At 46.7% G+C, this 27067-nt stretch overlaps 1 protein-coding gene across 3 annotated transcripts; it reads right to left on the bottom strand.

Moving 5' to 3' along the window:
- Positions 1-452: 452 nt before the first annotated feature.
- zgc:158766 (uncharacterized protein LOC100009641 homolog) lies at positions 453-27067 on the bottom strand. Of its 3 annotated transcripts, none has more exons than XM_067237865.1 (24): positions 26979-27067; positions 17675-17872; positions 15091-16348; positions 12418-12618; positions 11822-11945; positions 11526-11619; positions 10852-10938; positions 9893-10009; positions 9596-9694; positions 9211-9353; positions 8372-8510; positions 8054-8176; positions 7756-7920; positions 6667-7580; positions 5997-6246; positions 5468-5557; positions 4627-4851; positions 4014-4184; positions 3696-3873; positions 3431-3547; positions 2447-2731; positions 1960-2192; positions 1611-1674; positions 453-926 (listed from the first exon to the last, which is right to left on the bottom strand). In XM_067237865.1, the coding sequence occupies exons 3-23, from the start codon at positions 16130-16132 to the stop codon at positions 1630-1632; spliced, it is 4842 nt and encodes a 1613-aa protein (XP_067093966.1). In that variant the 5' UTR covers positions 16133-16348; positions 17675-17872; positions 26979-27067; the 3' UTR covers positions 453-926; positions 1611-1629. The 3 variants fall into 3 exon arrangements, with proteins under 3 accessions (XP_067093966.1, XP_067093964.1, XP_067093965.1); XM_067237863.1 differs by lacking the exon at positions 26979-27067 and adding an exon at positions 22544-22747; XM_067237864.1 differs by lacking the exons at positions 1611-1674; positions 26979-27067 and adding an exon at positions 22544-22747.

Below are 27067 nucleotides of genomic sequence, written 5' to 3'. Positions count from 1 at the left end.
ACATAATCATTCAAAATGAGCAAAATCATTCTTAGGAGGACAGCATCCAAAATACATCTTATAACTGGAAATGTGCTCCCAGTGTATACATCTCGGAAAGAAAGATATGATGTTCTTCTTACAGTTTTAGTTCTCAGAGCTTTAGAGAAGCTGCGGTCTACATCCTTTTGTGTAGCACATACGCTTGCTAAATGTGGAATGAGAGCAGCAGTGGGCTTGTGGTTAAAAAGCTAGTTTCACAAGGGCACACAGGCAAACACTGTTCAGTACAATTTCCTTCTTGATTTGTGGTTCCAGTTTAAGGTATCATTGTATCTATGTGCCTATGTGCAAGGAGTTTCGATGGTAGTGAGGGTAGGGGGAGGGCAAATTGGGATTATGTACTGTAGTTTGGCTGTTATTGACTGTAGAATGTATTAGACTTAAGGCATTAGGAAGAAAACGTTGTGATATTTTTTTGATATTATGGTTTATTACTTACATAACAGAAAACATAACCAACTTGAAATGCACAAAATGTTAAGAAAAGACAGACAAGACAATATTTCCTGCAGTAACAGGCTCCTAATAACAACTGTCTCCAGTCAAATTCAAATTAGTTTGTCTTTGAAAATTGCATTGTAAAAAAATCATCTACAATATACACATGAATTTCTAATCAATAAAACAAATATACAGACCATGACGTACCAGCATTTGTGATTTTTTTTTAGTACTGCATAGCAATGTCAAATTCACAAGACATCATTATGAAATGTCATAAGACCTTTTTTTTATAATAGTCATTTTTCTCAGACATGAGTGTGTGTGTTGTTAGTGCTCCAAAACTAAGTTCACTTTAATGGGAGACTGGATTGTGGTAGCCCTCTTGAGTTTCCATTGTTGCTGGTGAAGCAACAAGTGTTTGACTTTCTGTTGCTTCATAGCTAGAAAACAGAAGAACAATGTTAGTTACCATTTATTTTGCAAACAAACTGGCAAGGCCAAGCTATGGCCAACAGCTACATCTCATGCTGATGACTATAATGACATGATTTGGTCAATTCTATTAAAGTACTTGTTTTATTTTTTGGGGATATGCTGCCATCTATCTGCTCAAGCATTAATACGCGAGCCAATTCTCAACCAGTGAAACATTGTGTAATTGCAATTACACATTGTGTAATTGAATGGGATTGTAAAGTACAATCCCATTCAACCACGATTAAAAAAACATATACAAAAAACATGCTTAAAAAACATACAGACTCAGAATGTTACTGAATTAAAGCAAAAAGTCAACACAGCAATTCACACATTTCAACATCAGAAAACAAATTAATGGGAAAACATTTATGCAGGAAACCAAGCATTTCACACTCATGACTCATGAACACATGTAAGCAAGAGACGTTTATAAACACCCCAAACGATCCACCATCACTCTAACATCTGATAAGAAACTGCCATCACCATGCAGCCCACCACACCACACCACAGCCACACCGCAGACAGAGCTGTCAGATGGAGGCACGTTTCCACACAAATTAGTAGTCCGGCCACAGAGTTCCTCACAGAGTAAGAGGAACAACATACTGCAGATGTCTACCCTGGCGAGACCAATTACTTACTGAGCTAAACCCCTCTGAGTCAGACCACTGTAGAAAGGCCTATTGTTATATGAGAGGTCTTGCTCTGGCAAAAACAAAACAAAATGGTGGTGAGTGAAAATTGAGAAAGTCGACAGTTTGTTCTAAACTCTGCTAGGATACCGGTGAGAGTTCTTAAGAAAAAGCTTCCTTCGCTTAAAAAACAAAACATTAAAACATGAAGCAGAGGACTTTTGAACCAAATGAAAAACTACAGCCTCTTAGAGACTAATAATAGCAACAATTTCACAATTTCTCTATGGGATCATTAAAGTATCTAGTTGCCTACCTACCAATGAACAGGATTGTGGTGTATGAAGTCACTACTTACTGCTGTGATGAACTTGGTGCTTTGTGGATGGAGGTCTTGCTCCTTCTGGAACAGGGCTGGAGGGGGCATCTGGGCACGTGCAGAAGGAGGTGTGGAGGAGCATAGGTATGATGAGGACTCACTGGCGTAGGTTTCTATGACGAGACTAGTGTGGCCAGGCACGGCGATGCTGCTCAGCACTGTCCCACTGTCACTGGAGGGACACTGGGAGGACGTGTCTGAGTTCTCCGTGACTGTTGGACCACACAGATGAATCACACACAAGAAGAGTAATTATTTTTGCTATTATATCACTAAAACAAATTGCTAATAGACATACATTATAACATAGATCGATTACATCATTTGAAAGGTTTTTATAAATTTGCCTTGTAGTTGGTAATTGAGTGGCAAATTGAGTGGATCAAAACATTTCAGAGTACTTGCAAATAGCGGTTGACCCAGATCTGAATGGATCCCCTTAAAACCCTTTTCCCTCATCACTCACTCATGGAAGGCTGGCTCCCTGCGTCCTGCTCCAGCTCGTCTTCTTCAATGCAGTCGTAGGGCCAGTGGCTGAAGGAGGGGACGCTGCCCAGAGGGTAGGGGTGTGGGTGGGGGTGTGGGTGGGCAGGGGAGGAGAAGAGGTGGAGGTTGAGGGAGCCCAGCAGGGAAGAGGACGACTGGCTGCTGGAGGAGGAGGTGCTGCTATTGGATATGGTGGAGTGAGGCCTCTTGAAGGGGGTGGAGTGGTCAAAGGACGACACTGCAATGGATGCCCTGGTTCTAGACTCTGTGGAGGGGAGAGAGAAACACAGAGTACTGTCAGGCTGTGTATGATTTGGGTAGGGGTTGGAAGAACAGGATTCTTTTGAAATTCCTGTGGTGACTGCAGACAGTCATTAACGCGTGTTAGTGTTCTTTGGGAGTAATTTCTGGGCGCTCTTTGAAGAAAAAGTAATTTGATTCTGAATGCTAGCAAATTAGTTTACTTGGGTTTAAGTGGTGGCATTGGAATGTCTTTAATGCATTGAATTTATCTCGTGCATCAAACTTTAAAATCTGACTTCCACAAAAACACCTGCAGAGACAAGTCCAGGCAATGTCTGTCTGTCTTTATGCAAAGAGGCTACCTTAGCGCATGAAACCTTAGGACAATAGATAAAGTACACATCGTGTCTCTGATTATGAAAATGTTCAGATCGTTTTCTACTGAATATTTGTGTTTAAAGGAGACACCCTGAGATATATTCATGTTTTGTTTTGCTTCCCTATAACTATAATATGCACCCCTATCCCAGGTGTTGGTCTGACTGTATATATGCTCTATATTGGATACCCAAGCTTACTATCAGGACTTTTAATAATCTACAGTTCTGACACACCATCATGTTTAACCAACTGAGACTGAGTATCATGTGAAAAGAAGGATAGGAGGAGAAAGGGATGGTAGACTGATGGGGTTTGTATTAGAACGGTCTGGACAGCTTACCAGACCCCTTCATGATGTAATCAATGGCTCGGTCATTAATGGCGGCATCGCTGGGCTTGATATCCATGAAAGGCTTGCTTCCTATCCCCATAGACACCATTTCCTGCATGCGCAACTCTGCAGTTGAATAAATGAACATTTTAAAAACGAGAGGAAGTGACACAGTGTGAAAGCTTTGTAACTTGTCGTAGTCACAAAAAGTGCAACTACATTACCTACCCTGCCTACTACTACTCTAAACCATCAAAGGAAGTCGTTTTCTCACCCCTGTTCCTGAGTGCCTGTCTCCAAAGGATCTTGCCAATGATGGCGGTCCACACAGCCTTGACCTCCCCCGAGCTGGCCTGCAGGATGAACGTGTCCTGGGTCTTCCTCCGACGGAACCAGATCTCAAACCGCAGGCCGCTGTCACCCACGTTCTCCGTCATCCCTATCTCTGCCGTCTGGAGACGCAACAGAGAGAGGAATCAGGTTGGCTCCACTTAAAGTTTCTACGGAGGCTTCAATGCAATTCACTTCACCCTGAAATATAAACCGACTAACACAATCGCCTCCCCCAAAATTCATTCAGTGGTTGTTCTACCTTGTAGGACTGCTTGTAGATGTAGATGTCATAGCCTCCTTCTATCTTTTTGGTTTTGCTGAAGAGGATAAGGTCTTCAAACAAGAAGACATGCCGGAGGTATTTCCTCCGTCCGCACCAGACAATGAACTCGTCCTGACACCGTAGTTGCCCCTGCTCTTTCAGGTTGACCTACAGAGGAAACCAGGCGGTGGACATACGTCAGAGAGAGCACAACACAATGCCAGGCATGATCCTTAACTCATTATACCGAATGCTTTCCTGACTTCCAATTCATTAAAACCACACTAGGTAGGTTGATACCAGTCGCCTTTGTCATTACTCAGCTTCTTTGTTAGAACAATGAATGTATGACATTATATCCTGTACTGTACTGTATATATTAGATTATGTTCACATCCTTCAAAACGACCCTTTAACACTGTCTTTACAAGTTTCGAGTCAGAGGTTTTCCTGGGAGTTTTCCTTGTCTTCCTTAAGGGTTTAAGTGGGTTTAGGTGAAGTTCTATAGGCTTAGGTGAAGCCCTCTGCGACATTGCTTGGAAAAACGGCTATACAAATACACTTTTTAGAATTTGATTCTTTACGGGTCTCCGCCCCCTGCACTGCTTACATCACAGCCTCTGATGGCGTCCATGGCAAGCAGGTCGTTTCCATGGCGCAGCTGGAACTTGACCATCTCCTCTGCGGTGCGGAGGTCACTGAGTTCCTGCTCCTGTGATTGGCCGCACTCCTTGATGAGATCTTTGAGCAGCAGGGCGTACTTGCTCATCCTCTGGATGGGCTTGAGCAGGTAGGAGGCCAGGTCCATCTTGTCCCCCAGCTCTAGCTGCTTGTTCTGGGGGAGAGAGGGAACCCAGGGGAGGGTGAGGATGGAGGGGGATGATGCTAGGGTCTCAGACTGCTGATGGAAAGCTGCGGTAACACTTCAGATCCAGGTGCTTGTAATAAGCATTAGTTAGGTAATAACAAACTTATAACATGTTTATTCAAATTAATATAGGTTAATAAGAATATATCAGTGTTGATAATCTGAGTAAGGGTTAGGTTAGTGTTATCATAAAATAAGCGTTATTTAATACTGTCGGTAATAAAGCCTTATAAGATGCTTATTAACATTAATCTGTGTTAATTACTAATTACCCCATTACCTTTTAACTAATGGTATTAAAAGCACAGGATCTTAAGTGTTACCAAAGCTATAATTATGTTAATAATACAGTTTTTCTCATCGCTTTGGCTCATTTTTGGAAGTCTTAAAATTCATCACAACTCTTTAATAGTTTCTCACCCAAAACATTTACACTGTAATGAAACTGATAGTAATGTTTGCTTGCAGCACTTTTTCCAATTCTTAAACAACAGCCTGATAGCGTTGCTCTTATGTTAGTTACTATCAGTTCATCCTGGAAGAACTGACTCTACTGTGTCATTATTGAGGATGGAAAATGCACCTTAAAGAATCCGTTCCCATGGCTGGTGAGCAGAGAGTCAGACTGGGGCTTGTTCTTGCTGTAGAGAGCATACATTCCAAACTGATCCTCCTGCACACAAGAATAACAAGTTACAACACCGACTACAGTAAGAGGTACGTGAGCCAGTCCACATGCTCGGTGAAACCCAGGGAACCCTCCAGAACTGGAGTCATACAGACATACGGTCTGGATTCTGTCAAGCAGTCATTTGAATTCCCCATGAGGAAAACAAAAACATGAAGACATGTTTAGACTACAGAGTTAGGTGGACGTCAACCATACTAAATACTGAAATGGGAAAGTTCAAACGTAAGAGCCACATGTTAGAGCAGATACCCAAAGTCCCAAGTTGCCCATGATAAACATATCAACAGTACAGCATGTAGATCTTTCTGCCCCAGCAGACGAAGGTCATTGGGTTTGTGTGCAGTGTCGTTCAGCCTGTTAGCCCTGAGCCCCAGGGTCCAGACGGTCTGTGACAGTCTGAGGGTCTGTCTGAGGGACTTACGTGTCGCTGGAAGCAGCTGCTGACAGACAGGGGAGCGTGGGCGCACGCCTCTAGCTCCATCAGGAAATACTGGCTGTGGAAGTCGCACAGCTTCTCCACGTTGCCAAAGATGATGCTGCGCTTTCCCCGGAGGTCTTGGGGCAGATCCAGGCGCTCCATCTCTGGGAAGTAGTGCTCGATAATGTAGCGGAGAGAGCGGACGTACTCCCTCTCAGTGGCGATCATCTCATCCATGATGTGCTGCACCTTACTGTCGGACAAAGAGATACCGCAAAGCCTGCTCAGTAGGATAATGTATTATTCTTGATAATGTTGCTGTGTAAAGAACCACACACAATTTACACTCAATATTATCAAGTTTGGTCATCAGTCAATACCAAAAGGGTGTCAGTGGAGTGTCACATTCTGACCAGGCCCTCTTGGGGATATCCTTGCCTCCAGCTATGGTCTGACTGTTGCTGTACGAGACTCTTTCCGTCTCTCTCTCTCACCTGTTGCTGAATGAGTCTCCTCTCTCTCTCTCTCTCTCTCTCTCTCTCTCTCTCTCTCTCTCTCTCTCTCTCTCTCTCGCTCTCTCTCTATCTTATTCATTTGTCCCTGTATGAGACTCTCCCCCCCCCCCCCCTCGCTCTCTCCCCTTTTTCTGTATGAACCTCCCTCCCCTGCTCACCTGTTCAGTTTCTTGCCGTCTCCGTCAGAGTGTCTGCTGTGCACCCTTGGGGGGGAGGAGAGGCTGCGACTTCGCCCCAGTGTGGGACTGGTCACGTTGGGCCGCTGCAGCTTCTTCTCAGCCGAAACATTGTTGGCCACCTCCAGACCCTTGATGTACACGCCCGTGTAGCCATGCAGGTGACTGGCGTCGGCGTGACCGCCGTCCCTCGGGGTCAACTCGTAGCTCATGGTCTTCTTCATGATCTTCTTCAGCGGCTGCTTGCGGTGGCACGAGGCCCCAGAGTAGACGGGCTCCGAGTGGCAGGACACAGACGAGTCGATGGTGCAGTCACTGTCTGTGTCGTCAAACAGCGACGGGCTCTGCCTCAGCTTCACGTCGCTGTCCGGGGGGAAGGGGAACAGGGAGGAGGAGGGGAAGGAGCAGCTCTGGGGGAAGGGCCCTGCGGAGTGGGGCTTCCTGTCCTCAAACTCCACCGGCGTGACGGCCCTGTTGACGAAGGTGGACAGCGAGGGGATGGAAGGACTTCCTGTAACAACAAGCTGCTCTGCGTGAGAGCTCTGCCTCTCCCCTGCCTCTGCCTCTGAGAGGGCAGTGTCCGCAGGGGGGGCCACAGAGGCTGCAGCTACCTCTGCCTCAGCTGCCTCGGCTGTGGCCTTGGCCAGGGTCTCCTCCAGCTGCTGCTTGGTCTGCTGGCACTTGTGCCACAGGGTGTTCCAGTGCTTGAGCTGCCCCTGGCTGCCCAGGCTCTGCACCATGGCATCCAGGGTGCTGAAGTTGTCCAGGGAGAACTTGGAGGCCTCCGTGTGGTAGTCCTGGAGGATCTGGAGCACCGCGGGGGGCAGGCTGACCCCGCTGCTCTCCAGGCTCAGCTGGCGGAAGTAGTCCTGGCAATGCTCCATCCACTGGTTAGCCTGCATGGGGGTGTAGTCAGGATGGTTGGGGACGTGTTGAGATGAGGCATGCATCATGTGGAATATGTGTTTCAATCACAGTCACAGTTAGAAGTGTGAAGAAGGAAAACCTGTACCTTCTTGACGAAATGGAATAGAAGCAGGAAGGAAAAAGGTCACGAGAGCCTTCACTTACCGAGTCGTAGAAGTCGTAGAGGTTGGCGAGGACGTCGAGCTGGGACCGCCTCCTCTCCACCCGGCCCAGGATGGAGCACAGCTGCTGCTTGAAGTCCAGTAGAGCAGAGCTGGGGAGCGACTCCGCAGACTCCCTCACCATCCGCAACCCCTGCTTCTGCTGGTGCTGTGGACAAACCGGGATGGTCACAAGGATTAACGCAGAGACTCACAAACTTAAAAATAGAGGGAAAGGGGTGAGAAACACGTTGACATTCATCTGCAGTGCAGAGACATGTGCTAATGAAGAACCGTTGTACCGTTGATTCTGCCAGGAACTGGTCCACACTCTGCCTCATGTCCTTGACTTTGCCCAGAGAGAGAGTGAGGGAGTCCAGAGGAGCCAGGTGCTTCTCTCCTTCCACACTGAACCACTGCTTGATCTGGAGAGACAGGTGGGTTGAGGTGAGACACATTCATGACTGAAACACATTTTATTATTGTCATATAATGAAACATGAATTATGGTCATAATTCAAGTGATATTCATGGCTTTCACTTTGAACTGGAATGGTCGTAGACCCAGTCAAATACATTTAATAATAACAATTATATTAAATGAGCGTGTCTGAGCCCACCTGTTGTGTCTGTTCCTCAAACTTGCGGACCTCCAGCAGGCTTTCGAGCTGTTTCAAGGACTTGTTGGACAGGATGACGAGCTTGTGGACCTCCTCGTCTACCTGGTTGTAGAGGGCGCTCACCATGTCCACCGCATCCCTGCACCAACGCAACAGGTGGTTGGCAAAACATATATTCCTGACTATGATGACACTTCCGTTGTCTTGTCAAAGCATTTAGGTAATCAATGAAGAAGTGACCGTGACCATCACCAGAATCAGTCGGAAGTCGAAATGGCTAATTTATACAGAAATGCCTTTTTATGTCAGAACATTGATTTGGGTTTTGGGCTTTTAACAGATTCTAAAAAAACAAAAGCTTGGCTTTCATAATCTGTATGAATTATCTTTCATTTCAAATAACCTTCTAATTAACCTAACAACTCTGCTTCCTCTGTCAAAACAGTTTCCTTCCAACAACTGCTTCGGTGACATCCGATATGTAGAAGGTCATGTAACTCGCTTGATATTTTGAGTAGAAATGTTTTATTGGTACCATTGGAAAGCAAACTTTCCCCATTCTTTCCAGTGGTGTATAAATATCAAGATGTGTTTTCAGGTCAAAGTGACTGATTCTTTGAGAGCAAGTCACATATCATTGTTGTTTCATAGGTATGCCCTGTGTATTTTATTGTTTGTGAGAAAAGTTAACATGGGTTTAGGACTTATCTATGTCACAATTAAACCATATAGTGTTTCAATTAGACTGCTAAGAAACAGGCGAGAGCAGAAGCATAAAGAATCCCAAGGGACGTGTACTTGTGACAAACGGCAAATAAACGTGAGCGTTGTTCTGGTACCTGTAGTTGGCATTGTCGCAGGCTTCCTCCTTCCTGATGCGAGCCAGCACCGTGCCTCCCTCCAGCCTCAGACTGTTCAGACACGTGTCTTCCAACACACACTTCATCAGGCTCCTCTGCTGGTCGATCACCTCCGACACCTCCTGCACAACACACACACACCAAGGTGTTAAACATCGTCACACACTACTGTCTCACGCCTCCCTCCCATTTGACCATGTATTATATTCATCATTATATCTATGGTATTTACACCAGTGAACCAGTACCATAGCAGAAAATAACCCAGTTGATACCATGAGTACATCAACAAGACAGACACATAAATCCAGAGTTCCAGACCGCCAGGGTGGGCTGGGCAGGACTGTAAGCCCGGGGGGCTGACCTTGGAGGTCTTTAGGTCACCACTGTTGTTCAGCGTGGTGATGGAGTCTTGCAGGGAGGCAAGGGCCACACTGCAACTGCTGGCAAACGGCTCGATTTTCTTTGAGAAAAAGAGAGAAACAAGGAGCATATTAAAGAAAGACACATTTTAATTGGGAAAAATTGAACATTTCCCAGTGTATATAAATAAACCATTCACAATTCAGGATGCAGAGTCAAGCTTGCTTAACAGATTTTCCGTTGAGAGATGCAGGATGAGCACAGGGTTTAGTGATAATGACAATGACATGGACTCTACCTGTCTGAAGTGTATCCAGTGATTGTGGTCGTACAGGAAGGAGCCCTCCAGATCGCGTGTGAGCTGAGAGGAGTCTATGTGCTTCAGCAGGGCCTTCAGAGAGGTCAGTATCTCAGTCTGGGGGCAGATACACAAACATATCTCACTTATGTTTCATAGGCATCCACATGTCACTTCCTGCTTGTTACTTTGCTTCTGATTTCAAATACTGTATTAGAAAAAGTCTATTTATGACATATATGATGCCAATCATGAAAGTTTTTTAATAGAAAAAACATTAGTCTTAATAAAATGTGAGATTGAGAAATGTAAGTACTAAATATTAATCTTAAGCAAAGCACAAGTAGTTCCTGCTTGAAACAGCATACAGACATCAAGATCCCATGGAGAAATTCCAAAGGTAATAACTTAACTGGATGTGAGACCTCAAGTCTGATCTCATTAGATACTGTAGCACCTTCTGTGCTCGCTGCTGCTGTTTCTCTGGGCCAGACCCAGGCTCCTAATGTCCTGCATCACACAATCTGCCAGCCAGACATGTGTCTTCATGCAGACATAGCTCAGATGCTCAGACACTCAACACACCACGGACTAACATGCTGCTCTCTCTCTCTCTCTCTCTCTCTCTCTCTCTCTCTCTCTCTCTCTCTCTCTCTCGCTCCTCTTCACGAAGGTCAATGACATGACATTGACAGACAACAACAGTACAGGAATTACATAATTTTTGTTTGGGAATAGTATTTTGTCAAAGGTTTGAGATAACCATGTTTCTACTCTAATACTGTGTAAGAGGTCCTTGAGTCAATGTGAAAACATTGTCAAGATAGGAGAAGTTACTGTAATGAGACACTGCGGAACCTAGGCTGAACACTGAACTTCCTCTGACAAGATTGGCAAAAGTTAGACACACAGAACATCACCAGATGACTGTATAGTGTATCATTAGATGTTGTCTTTACCTGTACATTGATGTCTCTTTCTGGCTTGACAGCTGCCTCCTTATCCACCAGTAACAGAACTGAATAAAGTGCATTTGGTAACGATGCCTGATGAAAAAAAAACAGTATGTCATATAAGTAGAAATAAACACACACCAATATACATTTTATGTCTTATACTTCAGTATAATCATATGATTTTAGGATTGAATGATGCCTTTGGTCAGATTTAAAGGATTTCTACAAGTTGAGCACCTTACATTTCACAACAAAATGCACATCAAATTGAGTAATATTCCTCCCCATAGCCACTCATAGATCATCATCAAAACATGCTAACTCGCTAAGCCATTTGTCTTAAACCAGCAGCCACCAAGTCCATCCCTGTGCACCTCAACAGACAAGCAAGAACAGGCATTCCCACACGTGCCCTGGGGCCGGCCCTGCTTACAAAATATGTGAGTTGGCGACTAGCAACAGCCCAAACCAAAGTACCTCCAGAAAATGACATCACGCCTTGCAAGTGAATGGCAGAACATGGGGAAACAAACATGTATAAGTACTGCTACGGCATAATCACAGTGAGAGAACATTTTATTTTTACAGCTTAAGAACTGCTTCAGACTCCTGTGAGGATCATGAGAGAGCCTGGGGCGTTTTTGAGGGTAATTACATATTTTTCTTCAGAGGCTCACCTGGAGTTCAGACAGGGCGGAGAACAGAGCTGGAGCAGGCTGCTGCTTCCTCGAGTCTACAAGGACTGTCAGGCCCTGGTCCCGCCTCTCTCTCCTGTAACCAGGAAATACATGTCAGGACTCCTGAACTACAAATCACACCGAGTTACTAAACTAAGGTTTAACAGGGAAAAGAGCAGAATTTAAAGTCTGTGGCTGTGGTAAACGCTTCGAAATGTGAGACGTACTGTATTGAGGGGTCATCTCACTGGAGTCATACTGAGCCAAAGACACCTGAGATGGAGTGACTCACTCACCGGAGCGTGGAACAGTAGTATCCCAGCAGACAGGTGAGGTCCACGGCCGAGCAGCTCTCACCTGTCCACACCCGAGCCCTGGTGCACACCTGGAGCAGCGCCCGCCCACCGCGGTCTCTGTTTCCTGGAAGAGAGAGGGACAACCAGAGGTCAGAACTCGCGCTCACCAACCACAAAGCGGAATTGGGTGGGCTCTTCAGTACAGGAATCTCAACAAGGGAGTCAGGTGGCTGAGCGGTGAGGGAATCGGGCTAGTAATCCGAAGGTTGCCAGTTCGATTCCCGGTCATGCCAACTGACGTTGTGTCCTTGGGCAAGGCACTTCACCCTACTTTCCTCGGGGGAATGTCCCTGTACTTACTGTAAGTCGCTCTGGATAAGAGCGTCTGCTAAATGACTAAATGTAAATGTAACAACCCTCCAAACACACACACCCTTTACGAGTAAAAGGCTATCCCTTAGCTTGTATTCAGTCTGTTTTTAAATATCGGAAGATGATTAGGACGAGGGAGTGAATGACCTTGCTGGATTGGTTGAGAGTAAGCGGAGTAAACACGTTTGTGGATGACAGACATGTCACCGTCACTCGTCACCTACCAGGTAGGACAACAGCCCCGGAGGTGAGCAGCTCCTGGTTGACCTCCGTCACTAGCTTGGGGAGGTGGGAGTCACATCTTGAGGTGGGCCCTGGAGCTGGGGACAGTTGAACAGGCAGCCCGTTGGCCGGTCTGGGGCTGACCCCTGTGCCCTCATGGCTGTGTCTCCTGGGCTCAGTGTTGTGGAGCCCAAACTCGTTCCCTGCAGAGAGAGACAAGGAACATTTCAATGTCAGCAATCGTTCAATTGTTAAATCAACAGCTAAAAAAATAGAGCAAACACACACCTTATAGAGTATGTGAGGTTTTAAAACTTCTACCTTGCCTCATTTTTCGTCTGTAAAAAGTAATTTGATGAATTGATTAACTGTTTCTAACCAGGGGTAGATGGGGGTCAGGGTTAGACCTACAGTATCTGAGGAGTTCTGCTGTGGTGACTGTACTCCCTGTCTCCACCGTTGAGGCCAGGTGTTTGGTCTGACTCACAGTCCAACCCTAGCCTCTCCCAGCTCTGCCTGCAAAGTCCTGATTACTGGAATGCTGCTCCTGGCATTCCCAACTGCTATTGCTGTCTACAGACTCTCTGCCATCCTAAGTCAGCCCACGAAGCTGCATGCTCTCACTGTCAGTATGTAGATTGCTCTCTCTCTCCCCCTTTGTTTTGTCTGTAATTCTGTTTCTCTCTCCAGCTCCCTCCTTTTTGATATTTCTCCCTCTCTCCTTTTCTCCCTCTGACTATTTGGTAAAGAATATGTAATAAAAACAATGACGTAATAATGACAAGTTTGAGGCAGGTCCTGCTTGTCATTCTGTGGGGAGATATGTGAGTCTCTCAATGGTAGCGTAATGTAATACCTGGCTAATGTAGACAACACAAAATACAGACATAAAGATTAACATTAAACCGTGAGGGGGAAATTTGTGGGAGGACTAGTCAACACCTTTTGGGAATTTTTTCGGGTATGTTTTTATCTCTGGCCCCCCCATGTTCAGTAACAGAGACCCCTCCCAGCTCAACCACTATTGTCCTCCAACTGTCAATGCATTTCCTGTGTGACTGTGTAGCTGTGCTTCTGTTTGGCTGCAAGCTTCCTAAATTGCTTTGTTTTCAGAGGAAGTGTGAAATAGTAGAGCAAAGCCTCTCACGCTTTGTGCTGTGTGAAAGCCCATTTGTATATGCCGTTTGACACCATTTTAACCCCGGCCAAAATTGTTTGGTACAGATTGCAGTCAAACAGCAGCCGCGCTTCTACAGAAGAATGGCAAACACTGATGAAATCACAAGGGCCATTATTTGATGACACGGCTATTGCAATCTCACATCATGGGTAATTCTATCCCCTCTCAAAGCCATAGCGTTTGTCATTCCGAACAATGCCAGAGTCCGTGCTGGTGGACTCTCATGTTTCGGAGGTGAATGGATCTTGAATAAACACAGGTATAATTTTAAAGGCTTTCTGAAGCATCCCCACTGGCTAACTGGACCACAATGGAGCCTATTGTACACAAGGCAAACCATCTGTCTGGGAGCAGAGCAGTCCCCAGACCCAAACCCACTGGCAGCCATGTCAGGCTGGGATGTAAGGGGTCCCTGTGGTGGGTTACTGGATCCTCTGGGGCTTCCTGGCCACTCCAGCCATCTCAATGGCTCTAGGTTCTGCGTGTGGGAAACCGGTTTCCAGTAGAAACAGGATCCACATGGTGAGGTCATCTCTAAAAGCGCCAGAGGCTTACAGTGAGGAACACTGGGCACTGTAGCTTTGTTGTGAAGGTTAAGCGATACATTTTACTGCACATATTTGAACATCTGAGATGTGTGTCTCAGTTTGCGTACACACACAACACACCTTTGTTGGACTGCTGGATATGGGTTGATTCAGAGTCAAAGCTCCCTCTATTTTCCCATTTCAATACCAGGAAGAGGTTGTGCTAAATTAAGAGGATATAATCCCCTAACGTTTGCATTGGTGCTGTCCAAAACTACTGCAGCATATCAACACAACATTGGGTTCTAAGAGGTTAAGATCTAACGTGTACCTACTACACACAAACCTTGAGCTGGGATCATCGCCTGGAGTCTGAGTTAGGGTCAAACATGTCCACATCATATGGGATCCATCACAAGTATCAAAGTCAGCACTGGAAAACTTCCCTTAGAATCAGCCCAGAGAACCAGCTGCCCCTGACTGGCCCATCCCAGGCACTAATTACACAGTTGAACCACGGTAAACCAGAGCCTTAAATCTGTCTGGAACTCAACCTGGTTTTCATGCCCTGAGGTGACATCATTTGACATTGGAGAGTTTATGTGGCATGAGCTGTTATGATTCATTCACTGATAGACGTAAACTAAAAGAAAGAGTGTCTGTCGAAACTGAAGATGTTGAACACGCCCAAGTTGAGGCATCATCTTGTTTTCAATTATTATTATTTTATTTTTTTCAAGGATCATGGGAAAAAAATACAGCTATTTATTGTGTAGTATTTACACTTTTACCATAGTTTCTTAATCTGCATGCATTACTCACTACAAAATTAAACCAACTGAAGAGTAGTGTAATGTGCATGAACCTGCGGCCTATGCCATAAAAAAACTTTATTGACTTTATTCATCTCTCTCTGCATCAGGAAGTGACATCATCCTAATCCCAACCAATTGGCCATCTCTTCCTACCTGACTCCTCCTTAACGCTGCTCCTCCTCTCTGCGCCGGGCAAAGCTGCCTCCAGGTCCAGCTTCCCGAAACGCAGGGCATAGCCGTTCATCAGCTTCCTGGGAGAGAGGCTGGCTGAGCCCCCTGAAGACGAGCGTGCTCGGTGACCCTTCACCTGGGCCGCCTTGTTGTTCCGCTCCAGAGACTTGGAACGCCTCTCCGCCCTGCTTTCAGCACTCCTCAGCCCCCTCTGAAGGTAGAGGAGGGGGGTGCTGGGCCTGGAGTCGTCTCCGCCCAACCAGGCCCTAGCCCCCAGCCTGCGGGCTGCGTGCTCTCTGGGAGAGGCGCGGGTGTCCGGGCTGCTGCCCGGCGTGACGGGGCTCTCCCTGGGGCAGAGACCGGGCTCCGGCCCCTCCTCCAGGATGGACTCAGAGCTGGAACCAAGGTTCATGGGGTTCTGCAGGGCCTCCATGTAGGACTTCCTGAACAGCCTCCGGGTTTCAAAAGCCACCGAGTCCCTGGGGTGTCGACGGCGTGGGCCCGGGTTACTGAGGTCCGTGCTGAACGACAAACTCCGGGTCCCCACGCCATTGTCTCTGCAGCCACCCTCCTCCACCTGGTCCTCCTCGGATGGACCGTGGGTCTTGGTGCTGTGTGCGTCTACTGGAGCCGCTCTCAGTCTGGGGATATCCATCGAGCGGAGGCCCGGGTCCTGCTGGGTCCTAGTGCTGCTGGGGTCCAAGTGAGCCCTGCTGGGGGTGGAGGGCTCTGAGAAGGTAGAGTCTGCCCCCTGGGAGAGCAGGGACTCCCTGGAGCTACGGTGGCTGTCCAGGGTCCCCGTGGAGCCGCTGGTGCTGCACGCGCTCAGTTGGCCCCGGAAACCGTGGCGCGCCTGCATGACGGCGTCCGCCGTGCTGCTGACAAACAGAGGGTTGACCACGTTCTTCCACGGGGTCCTGTACACAACAGTGCCGGTGGTGAGCAGGCAGTTTTGCAGAGGGTGAAGGTTGCGGTCGCGCGTTACATTCTGCAGGAAGTCAGCGGTGAAGACGCTGCCGTACATGCTCTCTGCGATGGGGATCTCCGCGATGGCCTGCCCACTCGCCGACAGGCATTTTATCACCAGTTTGGCGGCCTTGCGGCCCAGGGGTACCACCTGCAGGTAGAAGTCTCCCTGCCTCAGACGGACCTTGTGCAGAGGGGCCAGCTGCAGAACCACTTTCTCGTGGATGCAGAGGGGCCAACCCTCATGGTAGAACAGCAGGCCTCGGAACCTCACCTGACAGAGAGAAAGAGAGACCGTCACAAACCACCCACATTCACACCATCGTGCATTACTCTTTAGCGATGCTGCCGGAATCAGTTTGTAATAGCTTAGCAACATTGTATGGGGTGTGGGAATGTTTAAGTGTGTGTTAGAGACTGTGCCCTCCAGTCAGTCACTCGTCATTCTAACAAGCTGATTCCTCCAAACCCCACGATGGAGAAACCTGTCTGATCAGGCCTGGTTCCTCGGCAACCACAACCACAAACCCCAGCCGTGACACTCAGGTACAAAAGCACCTAGAGCCACAGAAACAGCACCCAGGGTTCAGCTCCTCTCAGCTATTTTTTCCATAGATGGGCTTTAAAAGGGAAAGGCATGCAATGAAAACACATTCTTGTACCGAAGGCTCTCTTGTTGCTAGCAATACAAAGACTCTCAGGGCAAGCTTTTCCTCAGAGGCTAGGCTTAGGTGAAACTATTGCTGTATTGGCTATCGTTGGGAGTGTAATCACAGTGGAGATGAATACAGTGGAGTAATGTTTCAGGACTTTGGTCATGGAGCCATTAACCCACAGCAATCAAAGCTTGTGGGAGCCAATATTACATTTCAGCCTTGATCCCCGAGCCCATGGCAAGCTCTCAGACGGACCACAGTTTGCTCTCTGTTTGGCCTATTCAGACCAGGATGGCAGGCTTTCAGCTTGTTCTCTGAACAATGATCAACTCTGTCCCCCCGGCACATATTCCCCCACCTCTCAGCACAGATATTCCCACTCATCATCTCGGTTTGTACATTCCTTCCCTGCTGGTCCTGTCTTGTCTTGATCTTGGGCCTGACCACTATCTACCACAACACCACTAAACATAATAATGCATATTTATCTCATTATAAATGTGTCTTATGGTAGATCTAATCTTTCAATGTTTTTCTGGTAACAGAGCAGATGTATGAGTACATGATCTGTCTTCCTCGTGTTATGCTCAAGCTGCTGGTTTATTTCTCTCTACCTCTTCTTCCTCTTTCTGATCCTTTCATCTATCTAGCATGTGGGTGCAAAGCCCGCCGGGGTCAGAGTTTACCTGGAGCTTCTCCCCGGCTCTGGACATTCTGCAGGAAACCTCCGAGGGGGAGGAACTGGTCAAATCTCGGCTGCGTTGCATCTCAAAACGATTCCTAATAAGCTCATATCCGTTTCAGACCACAGTCCCTTGCTTTGGACTGGATCGGCCTCTCTCTCTACACTTAAATCCAGCACCCCCCACCCCCTCCCACCACCCCCAAGACCCCCTCCCCCCAGCCCCTAGCCCCACTACCCTCCTTGCACCAGGTTCACTCACGCAGGTCTCCTGCTGGATGCTCTGCAGGATCCCCTTGGCAGGAAGCAGGAAGTCGACAAGGCAGCGGAGGCCGTCGCCGCGGTACTGCCTCTCGACCACGCTGAACAGCTGCCAGAGCACAGTGGCGGCGGTGGCGCTGAAGGGCGGGTACAGGGACGAGAGGGTTCTCTGGATGCAGCTGTCCAGAGACTTGGAGTCCTGTGGAGAGAGAGAGAGAGAGAGAGAGAGAGAGAGAGAGAGAGAGAGAGAGAGAGAGAGAGAGAGACGTTAGAGACCGATGCGGAATGCAAAAGGAGAGAGAGAGATAAAAAGAAGGAGGAGAAGGAGAGATGAGAAGCCTTCTACTGCTCTGTTGCTCCTTCAGTGTCACATGAAAAACTGCCTAAGGCCAGTGTTTTGCATAGAAGGAACCCTTCGCTGAACCCTTCATGTGGGAATTATCAGTGGTGAGCAGAGATCAACATACAGTATCAAGCAAGAACGATCAACACAGGACCACAGTGTCCATGTCATATTTTTGTTTGGGTTGTACTTTAGAGCTTCATGCTGTGAGTTCCTGGTCTATAGAGACCACACACACACACTCACAAATACACATTCACACAAACACACAAGCTCACACACAGTCAGGAAGCCGTAAGGTCACAGAAAACATCCACCATGATGGTTTTTCCATGAAAGACAAGGGAAGCACCTGTATGAGTGACATCATGGACATCGAACACAAACAGCAAAGATGGAAAGTCTCCGCTCCAGCCCTGCTGTAAAACAAAGGGGCTTTTCCCTTATGGGGGGGCTGTCATCCAAAACCTTTAATAACCATGTCATTCCTAACTGTATCTGACCCCGAATAGACCTGTGACATGCCTTTACTGTCTCCCACAGGATGAATGACAGGTTGGACACAGTGTTAGAGGGCAGCGGTCCGACCTTCACCTGGCCTCAGGGACGCTTGGGTGTCTGAGGATGACCTGGTCTGGGCAGTCGTGTTCGCTGCCCTGCCTGTGACTGCCTCCCCCCAGCAGGCTCAGTCAAGGCCACCCCCCCCCCCCCCCACCCCCTCCCCCCATTCTAGCAGCCCTTCACCGAGTGGAACACAGCAGTGGAACACCACTGATAACCAGACGGACAGTGTGGGAGCCAGGAAGGCTGCCAGGGAAAGTCCAGCTCAGATGGAGCCGGCACGCTCGGAAGGGGAGGCTAAGGAAGGGATCGAGTTCTCCACTTCTGAGGAACACTTTGAGAGGAAGAGATTTAGGTTTACTCGTGAGCACTAAACTGTGATGATGCAAAGCTGTCCAGACACGTCTGAATAAAGAACTTCATTTCTTCAAAACGGAACATATATAGTCTATTCACATTATTCTCCAGGTTTGTTTAAAGAGTGTATTTTCGCCGCATCATCAATTAGAGGCAGAGACTGCAATGTGTTGGTATACATGCCCCAAATAACAAGGCTGTCATTGTTCCATCGTCTGCTGTGTACCGTGCTGGTGAAACTCTGAAACAAAAAACTCCCACCTCCATTAGGAGGGCAGCTCTCTGGGCATTACTCACTCCTGCGCCAGGGAGGAGAAGAATAACATGGAGTTTATTGGCGGAAAGCTAACAATGGGAGGAAAACCCATCGCTACATGGTTTCAAACTGCCCCAAAAGAGCAAAAGTCCTTCAGGTTGCCAAGGCGGACTGAAGCATGGTATTCAGTAAAAAGTCCCTGTTAAAAAAAAAGGGATTTATCAGTGCACTTTTGTTTGAGCTCCGCTATATATCAGTTGCTGATTCAAGCCGTTGCACAGGAATGACCGGCTAAAGAATTCTCACTCACAACCATGACTTAGACTGAGTCTAAATAGAGATTGTTGCACACCCTTGAGTAATGTTTACATACAGTGCGGTGGATAGAAACACAACATCCTTCACAGTGGTGATCATTACTCGAGGTATACCTGGCTATGCTGGGGTTTAACTAACACCGGTCCACCGCCCTGGCTATGACCAGATGGGAAGTCCTGCCCCCTCTGTGGTCTCAGGTATTTACAGCAGACTGGCAGTGTGAGCGAGTGGAAGATCCCTGGGGTGCTAATGACTAGGTGAAACGTCCAGGTGGAACACTTGTTTTACTTGGGAAAACATCTGTTTCAGCAACAAGTAGAATCGAGCTCGACTGAACAGTGCAAGCACTGTGAGGTAACTGAGAGTCTAGGATGTCATGACCATGCTGATTGGTGGGGATCAGAGGTAGCCAAGGCGATATGTGTTGGAGAAGTCTGAAACTAACCAGCTACAGCTTAGAGATGAATAGGATTTCAAAATGAGTAGGAACAAGGCTGAAGTCAGAAAGTAAATCTGCTCCCTCTTACTGTAACTGATTGTGAAGCCATTAGGGTTTTAAAGTGCTCTCTATTTTGTGACAAAGACTTGAAATATGAGAATGTATGTTCTATATCTCTGCATCGACTCGTAGTGTCAGCTGCCATACTGTCAGCTGAATTACCACACAGGCCTGTAACTCTGAAATATCTCTAACTTGCACTCCCTAAAATAATCTGTGCCAGAGGGCATAGAGGAATAGAAAGGAAGAAAGAGAGAGTGCGATGGAAAAAGAGGCAGAGAGAGTGAGAGATATAACAAATTATTAAAAAGAGAGAGAAATAGGGGGCCAAAGAGAAAGAGAGGGGAAAAATAAAGAGAAGGATAGAGTTAGAGAGAAAGAGAAGGGTAAAATAAAAAAGAGGGGAAGAGTTTTAGAGAGAGAATGAGAGAGAGAATAAAAAGATGTAGAGAGTTAGAGAGGGGGGGACGAAAAAGATACAGAAAAAGTGAGAGAAAGAGAGAGAGCGAGAGGGTGAAGAGAAAGAGAAAAGAGCGAATGAGGGAGCCACAACCATAGAGTGGGTCAGTGACACAAAAGGAGCTGCGCACCAGGCCTCCAGTGGAGCATGAAGCCACCAGGGGGGTGTAACAGGAGAGCACTGGAGCCCCCATCCAGGCAGCTCGGCAGCCAGCGACCTGCTAGCCGCACGGCCTGCAGGTAGACAAAGGCCCTGGGTTGCCCTGCTCCGGTGCCGGGGAGACAACAAAAGATCTCTACTGATTCCATCACATCAAGCATCATCCAGTCCCCATTACACGCCTCCTCCAGTTGAATCTTAACTGGGCTGAAGGATAGGGGGTGTGGGAGTGAGGGCGAGACTCTGAGAGGGAGAACAGGGGAAACTGTTTTGGCTAAAGTGTGGCTGAGAGTGCTAATAGATAGTGACAAAAGGTCTGGTGGTGTATGGGGGAGGGGGGAGACACCAGCATCCTCAGCACTTCTATTTTGGACTGTTTGACTGCTATAAACAGAGGACACACACGCACGCACGCACACACTTAGTGGATAGCAAGGTAATGATGGATGTGCGTACAAAAGACACTGTCGTGAATGTTATCTCAACAGATAAACTTTAACCCTTTCAAAGCCACAGCCATCGTGTGCCAAACACAACCAGTCTCAGATGAACACCTGGGAGTCAACGGAGTAACAATGACGCGGGCCTCGACCCACCTGTATCAACACAGGTTAAATACATACATTAGATGACTCACTGATTGTACAGAAAATCTGTCTTTAAAGTTATTTATATCAGGCAGTAGTTGTGGAACATCGTATAGGTCTGCCACTGTCACCACAGAGATAAATTAGCTTGGCGTTTGATTTTGGTACGCAGTCTATTGGGTTGAATTGTTTATAACCTATTTTATACATTAAATGGGATGACGTAAAATGCATGAGCGTTGAAAGTGTGTTTGTGGATACTGTACATTGACTTCGGCTTCCCATGCGGGCTATTACAGTGCTGTGTTTCCCAGTTTACCAGGCTGTTAATTACTTTGTTCTTCAGGATGTAAACACATTTGGACAAGATATTGTTCTCTGTAAACCAGAGACAGACCTCGCTGACCCTACAGGAAGTTACATCACTATGTTTTGTATTGTCTGCGTATTCACATATAGAAGGTTGCCAACAAGCAACATAAAGGACAAGACAAAGCCTTTCAGCCAATTAAACCACTAATTGCCGATGACAGGGCTGCATAGAGGCTACATTTAGCTCCGGCATTGTTTCTAAAAACACACAACAAGAAGAGCGGACTTAAAAAAAGGGGGCTTTTCTTTTATGATACAATGGTACGATAATGATAGAGCATACAATAAACAGGGTGACTGTTGAAGTTGTTACAGGTGCTGAGAATGCATTTGACCTCTGACTCATCTATTATGTCTGCCACCCATTAGAAATAACTGTGAACACATGGCAGAACAAGGCCCTGAGGATATGTCTGTGCTCTTTGTCAAACCCATCCAATTAATAATACAAACCTATCAAAGCGTTCAAAGTAGCTTCGTTAATGCAAATAGTATGGAAACACTGAGACAATTTGATTTGATTGATTTGATACAGCAAAAACAACCGAAGCTGCCTGTGCCTGCCACAGTAACAGGACAGTTTACACCTTGGATTCCGCAGTCTGATCCGTACCTTCTTACAGTACATCTGGAGCTGCCTGTGTTGACTGTAGGCAGACAGGACAAGCCCTCACACAGACACCAAAATACCAGGTGCTCAGTAACTCTGAAGTAAAGGACACCTCCCCAGAACGTGAGGATAGGCACATCGACAACGCCTGCAAACTGGGAAGCCGACTATTACAATGTCACCAGGGAAGTCAAGACATACTTTTTCAATTCAATGAACAAGTCAAAGTTAAGCTTCACACCTGTGACAGCTGTTCTACCTACACCAGGAAAAACTGATAAAAACAGTAGTGATATTCAGCATAAAGCATAAAGCAGAAGGAAACTTTTGAAGAAACTGTTCTCCTACCTTAATGCTCAGGTAGTTGTCACAGCTCCGGGACTTTGCTCTGGAGTGCATTGTGCCCAGTGACAGCATTTAAGTTCAAGATAAAGCCCCAGACATAAATAAATGAATAAGCCACATAAACCACCGGTAAAAATCCAGGGTAAATCCAGTCACTACATCAGCCAATCCACCGCTGCCATGCTAGTTGGAGCCCTGTCTCTGTCTCTCTCCCGCTGTCCAGCCGAGAGGGACAGCCAGAGCAGACTGAAGTCCTGTCAGAGCGTGAGAGAGGCAGCTCGCTCTGTTCCCTGCTCCCCCCTCACCTCAGCCCCCTCCCTCCCCTCCTCTCAGGCAACAACACCACCCCCGCCCCTCTGCTCTGCTCCAGAAGCCTCTCCCAGCTAGATAATGCATACTGAAACAACCCACCCCTCAGCATTCAGAAAACACACTACCTGACCCGCATACACACACACACACACACACACACACACAGACACAATAATACCCCCCTCCCCCTTAACTGCCCTAACCTCCCTTCTAGGGGTAGAACTCCAGACCAACTCCCCCCCACCTCCACTCCCCCACCCCTTGACCCTCAATGCCCCCACCTCCACCTCAACCCCCCCCCCCTCCTCCTCTCCCAATGGCACCCCTTTGTCCTGACAATACAAATGGACTGAGGTTTCAGCTTATTCTGCTGCTTTTCAAAAGAAGGACTAAAAGAGAAAAGAAGACATCAGCATAGCATTGGTGGTTCAGGTCACCCGTCACAATGGTGTTCCCTTAAATCTTGTCAGGAGAATACCTAATCCTCAAACTGTTCCTGACATGTCGCTGACATATGTAGGCCATCCCCTGTTTAGGGGAGACAAATGTGACGTGTTCAGAACTGGTTGCCTTTAAGATAGAAATGTATCGCTCTGAATGACACGCCAGTTCATTTAGCAACCGACTGAACAAGTTATGGCTCTTCGAGTGCTGTGAAGATGAACGCTCTTCAAAATGTCAACAAAATGTTTACAGTCCTTTACAAAAACCATTCCAGTCCTTTGCTTCACACCGTCACTTCCTCAGCCAACAGCCTTCATAACAGGAGGAAACGGCACGAGCAGGCCTGTTGTGAGTCTTTGTGCTGGAATGTAGCAACCAACAGTGTTACAAAGGTGCATATTATGTCCTCCTATCTCTTCAAACTGATCCTTAACCCAAACATAGGAAATCCTTGTTCAGGAAGGCCAATGTTGCAAGAATGGGGGCTTTGTGTAAAAATACTAAGATCATATTAAGCAGTCGTGGGTAAACAGAGAAGTGAGTGAGGATGTGTTATTAGGTTGGGGTATATTTAGAGAGGCTACTGGACACCTCTCAGACAGTATTAGTCACAGACTGATGCACAGTGGCCAAACCTGAACCCAACATAAATACAACAACAACATGCTGACTTCATGGTCAGCCTCCATTGGGCCAGCACCTGAATCCAAACTGCTACGATTGACATAGCACACTGGTAGCTGATCAGAGGTTGCATGAATGGGACCCTTGTCCTCATCCTCAGATATGCGTTATGGAGATCATGTATCAATAAAGTAGTGAAATTAAAAAAATCCCATTAGGCTATTTACAGCTCAACATGCAAAGACAAATCATGTTTCTCTTCTCCCCTTTTGCTAGAGATGGAGATGGGTTTGTGTTTAGGGTGCAGGGAGATACAGGGATGCAGAGTAAGAGAGAAAGGGAGTAAGACAGATAGGGAGATGGAGATAGAAAGAAAGAAAGAAAGAGAGAGAGAGAGAGAGTGGTGGAAAGAGATAATGAGGAAGTGAGGACATGGGTTTTAATGCTGGCCTCTAGTGGAGGTCTCAGTCTATATGTATAGGTTCTGATGGTTGTGTGAAGTTCTGATGATGAGTTTGTCTCGTTGGAAAAATAGTCAACAGAAGCTGGGTTGAGAGACTTTGGCAAATTGGGGAACTCCTTAAGACAAACTGCAACTAGTTAACAAAGTGAATGTGGAGGGGTCTGTTTTAGCAGAAGGATGTTTTAAAATGTGCATCTGAAGCACACTTGTAAGATAACTGATAACTAATAGTTCTTATATTGACTGCATGTCAGACAATCATTTTAATGTTTTTCTGGTGTTTTCCCATTAGAGTCCTTAGGCTTAAAATAACTCTATTTAGGCTTCTAGTAAACAATATTTATGAGATCTAAGAAAGCAGATAGAGCAGCCCCACTGGTGCCTCAGAGACGATAAGGCTTTCAGAGGGACAAATTAGACAGATGACAAGAGAGGGAGGCAGTTTGATGATTTTTCAGCTTCATAACTTACGGTTACTGTGGAGATAAGATGATCTGACAGAGCATCAGAACAAGGGGAACTGGGGAGGAAACCTTTCCTATTGGCTGTTTAAGTTCGGTAAACAAAGTTTGTATTCATATTTTCCAGTAAATCTTCAATACAGACACATGCCCACACGCACGTTTTGGTTTCAGCTAGGAACGAGGTTCTGTTACTGTTTCCATGTATCAAACAGATACAACAATATAAAAGCCTGTCGGTGCAGTTCCACTAGTGGAGTGCTTCCAGTGGTCAGTGGTCATTAATGGTTCCCCCTTATAAACACGCACATGCACGCACACACTCATATATCCACAAACACACACATGCACACACACATTCACACACACACATGCTCACCCAACTGTGGAATGTGTCACCCTGGTCCCAGCTCAGTGACCAGCAACACAGTGTGCCACACAGGCCACCCAACTTGCATTGTCACAAAGACTCAACATTCAACCTCACCACTTTGCTTTCTTTCAAAGGAGGCTGAACACAGACATCTCTCTCTGGATGCCCTGCATTTGAAACATTAATGCGTTGTTGTCTCCTACCCACTGTTGAGAGTTAATTCAAGGAAGTGCTGAAGTGGTTTGGCACGGTTAAAATGTTCAATCAAGATAAAAAATATATATTATTAAAAAAAATCAATGGGGATGAATCACATCTATACAGTTTTCTATGCACAGCATTATCTAGATATACAGATAAAGCTGTCTCTACAGAATAATTTGATTTGTCTAAACCAATGTTTTCAAAACCAGTGGAACTGCAAACCAGACCAAACCCACACTTTGACTTTTAAGTTCATCCAGACATGTTCTTGTTCAGGACTTAAACTCACTCTGTGATGTCATGCTATTCCACACTCCTGCACAGGCTTGGTACAAGGTGCAATTACATCATCAAACACGGACATCTACGGTGATTTAGGACAAAATGATAGTGTAAAAGTATAAAATAATTGAAAATGTAACTGAAGCATGCACCCAAGGAATATCACAAGGTAAGTTCTGAAGTTCTACACTGTCTTAAAACATACAGTAACAATGGCACAATACAACAAGATTACCAAGTGTTATAAAAAAATATACCCTGTCAGGTTTAGAAAAAGTAGGAACTCAAATGTACTTACAGGCTGATTCCTAAGCAGGGGCTGCCTATGGTAGTTGGATGCAGTATCAGAGAGGCTCACTGCACAGTGCACATGCAGTAAGTAAGTTATCACCAGCCCCTCAGCCCCTCACATGGCCTTGAGAACACACAAACACACACACACACACTCACACACACACACACAACAGCCTGGGCCCCACTCCCTCTTTCCCGTCCTCTCTGTCTCCCTCCTTTCCATTCTCTTTCACCCTTCCTATGTCCTGACTTCTCTCCCATTCTCAACTCCCCACGTCAACTCCCCCCCCCCCCCCCCTCTCTCTCCTTCAGCCCCTCTCCCTCTCTGTTTTTTTCTCTCCTCTCTTCCCCAGGCCCAGGAGTCTGCGAGTTGACTCCACTTAGACGGGGGAGGCACATCCAAATCAGACCCTTGATAAGATATCGTGGAATAGAATGAGCCTTGTGACTCAAGGACTCCCTAACATGACTCGGTCTGACGTCCCCGCTTCTCAGCCACCATGGTGGTGTCATGTATTTTAGGAAGCAAGATCTCCTGACTGATGACCTCGCTGTATAAACACAAACAGCTATACAAACACACCCGTTTGTACCCCCCCATTTTCACACAAAAACACACACACACAGACTCACACAGACCTTTAAAACCACATGTTGGTAGTAGGTTGTCTCCGTAGCACCAGCTTGAGATTTGATATCCCAAGAGATGTTCCTATCAAATGCTCTTGTGAGAATCCACACCACATGAACAGATATGTGTTCGTTAACTAAAACACATGAACTGAAAAAAGTATTGCATCAACATCCATAAGTTGACCCCAGTAACCCTAACATACGCTTGTGATGTATCAGTTATACCAAACCTCCCCAAGAGGGAGGAACAGCTGCTCTCAGAACAGCCTCTCCTCCCCTCCACACCCTCTTTCTACTGTGCTGGAAGTGTAGGAAGTGTGCGCCACCTGTCGTGACCCCATAATGTACCTTGACCCCCTGTTGTGTGGACGTCTCAGAGGCAACACAAAAGCCACTGTCCTCACGCGAACACAGGTGTCTGGAGAAGGTCAGGTCGA

This window comes from Osmerus mordax, chromosome 6 (genome assembly GCF_038355195.1).
Source record: "Osmerus mordax isolate fOsmMor3 chromosome 6, fOsmMor3.pri, whole genome shotgun sequence".
Taxonomy (NCBI): domain Eukaryota; kingdom Metazoa; phylum Chordata; class Actinopteri; order Osmeriformes; family Osmeridae; genus Osmerus; species Osmerus mordax.
Note: the sequence above shows the minus strand (reverse complement) of the source record. Positions and strands in the feature narration are given on the sequence as shown.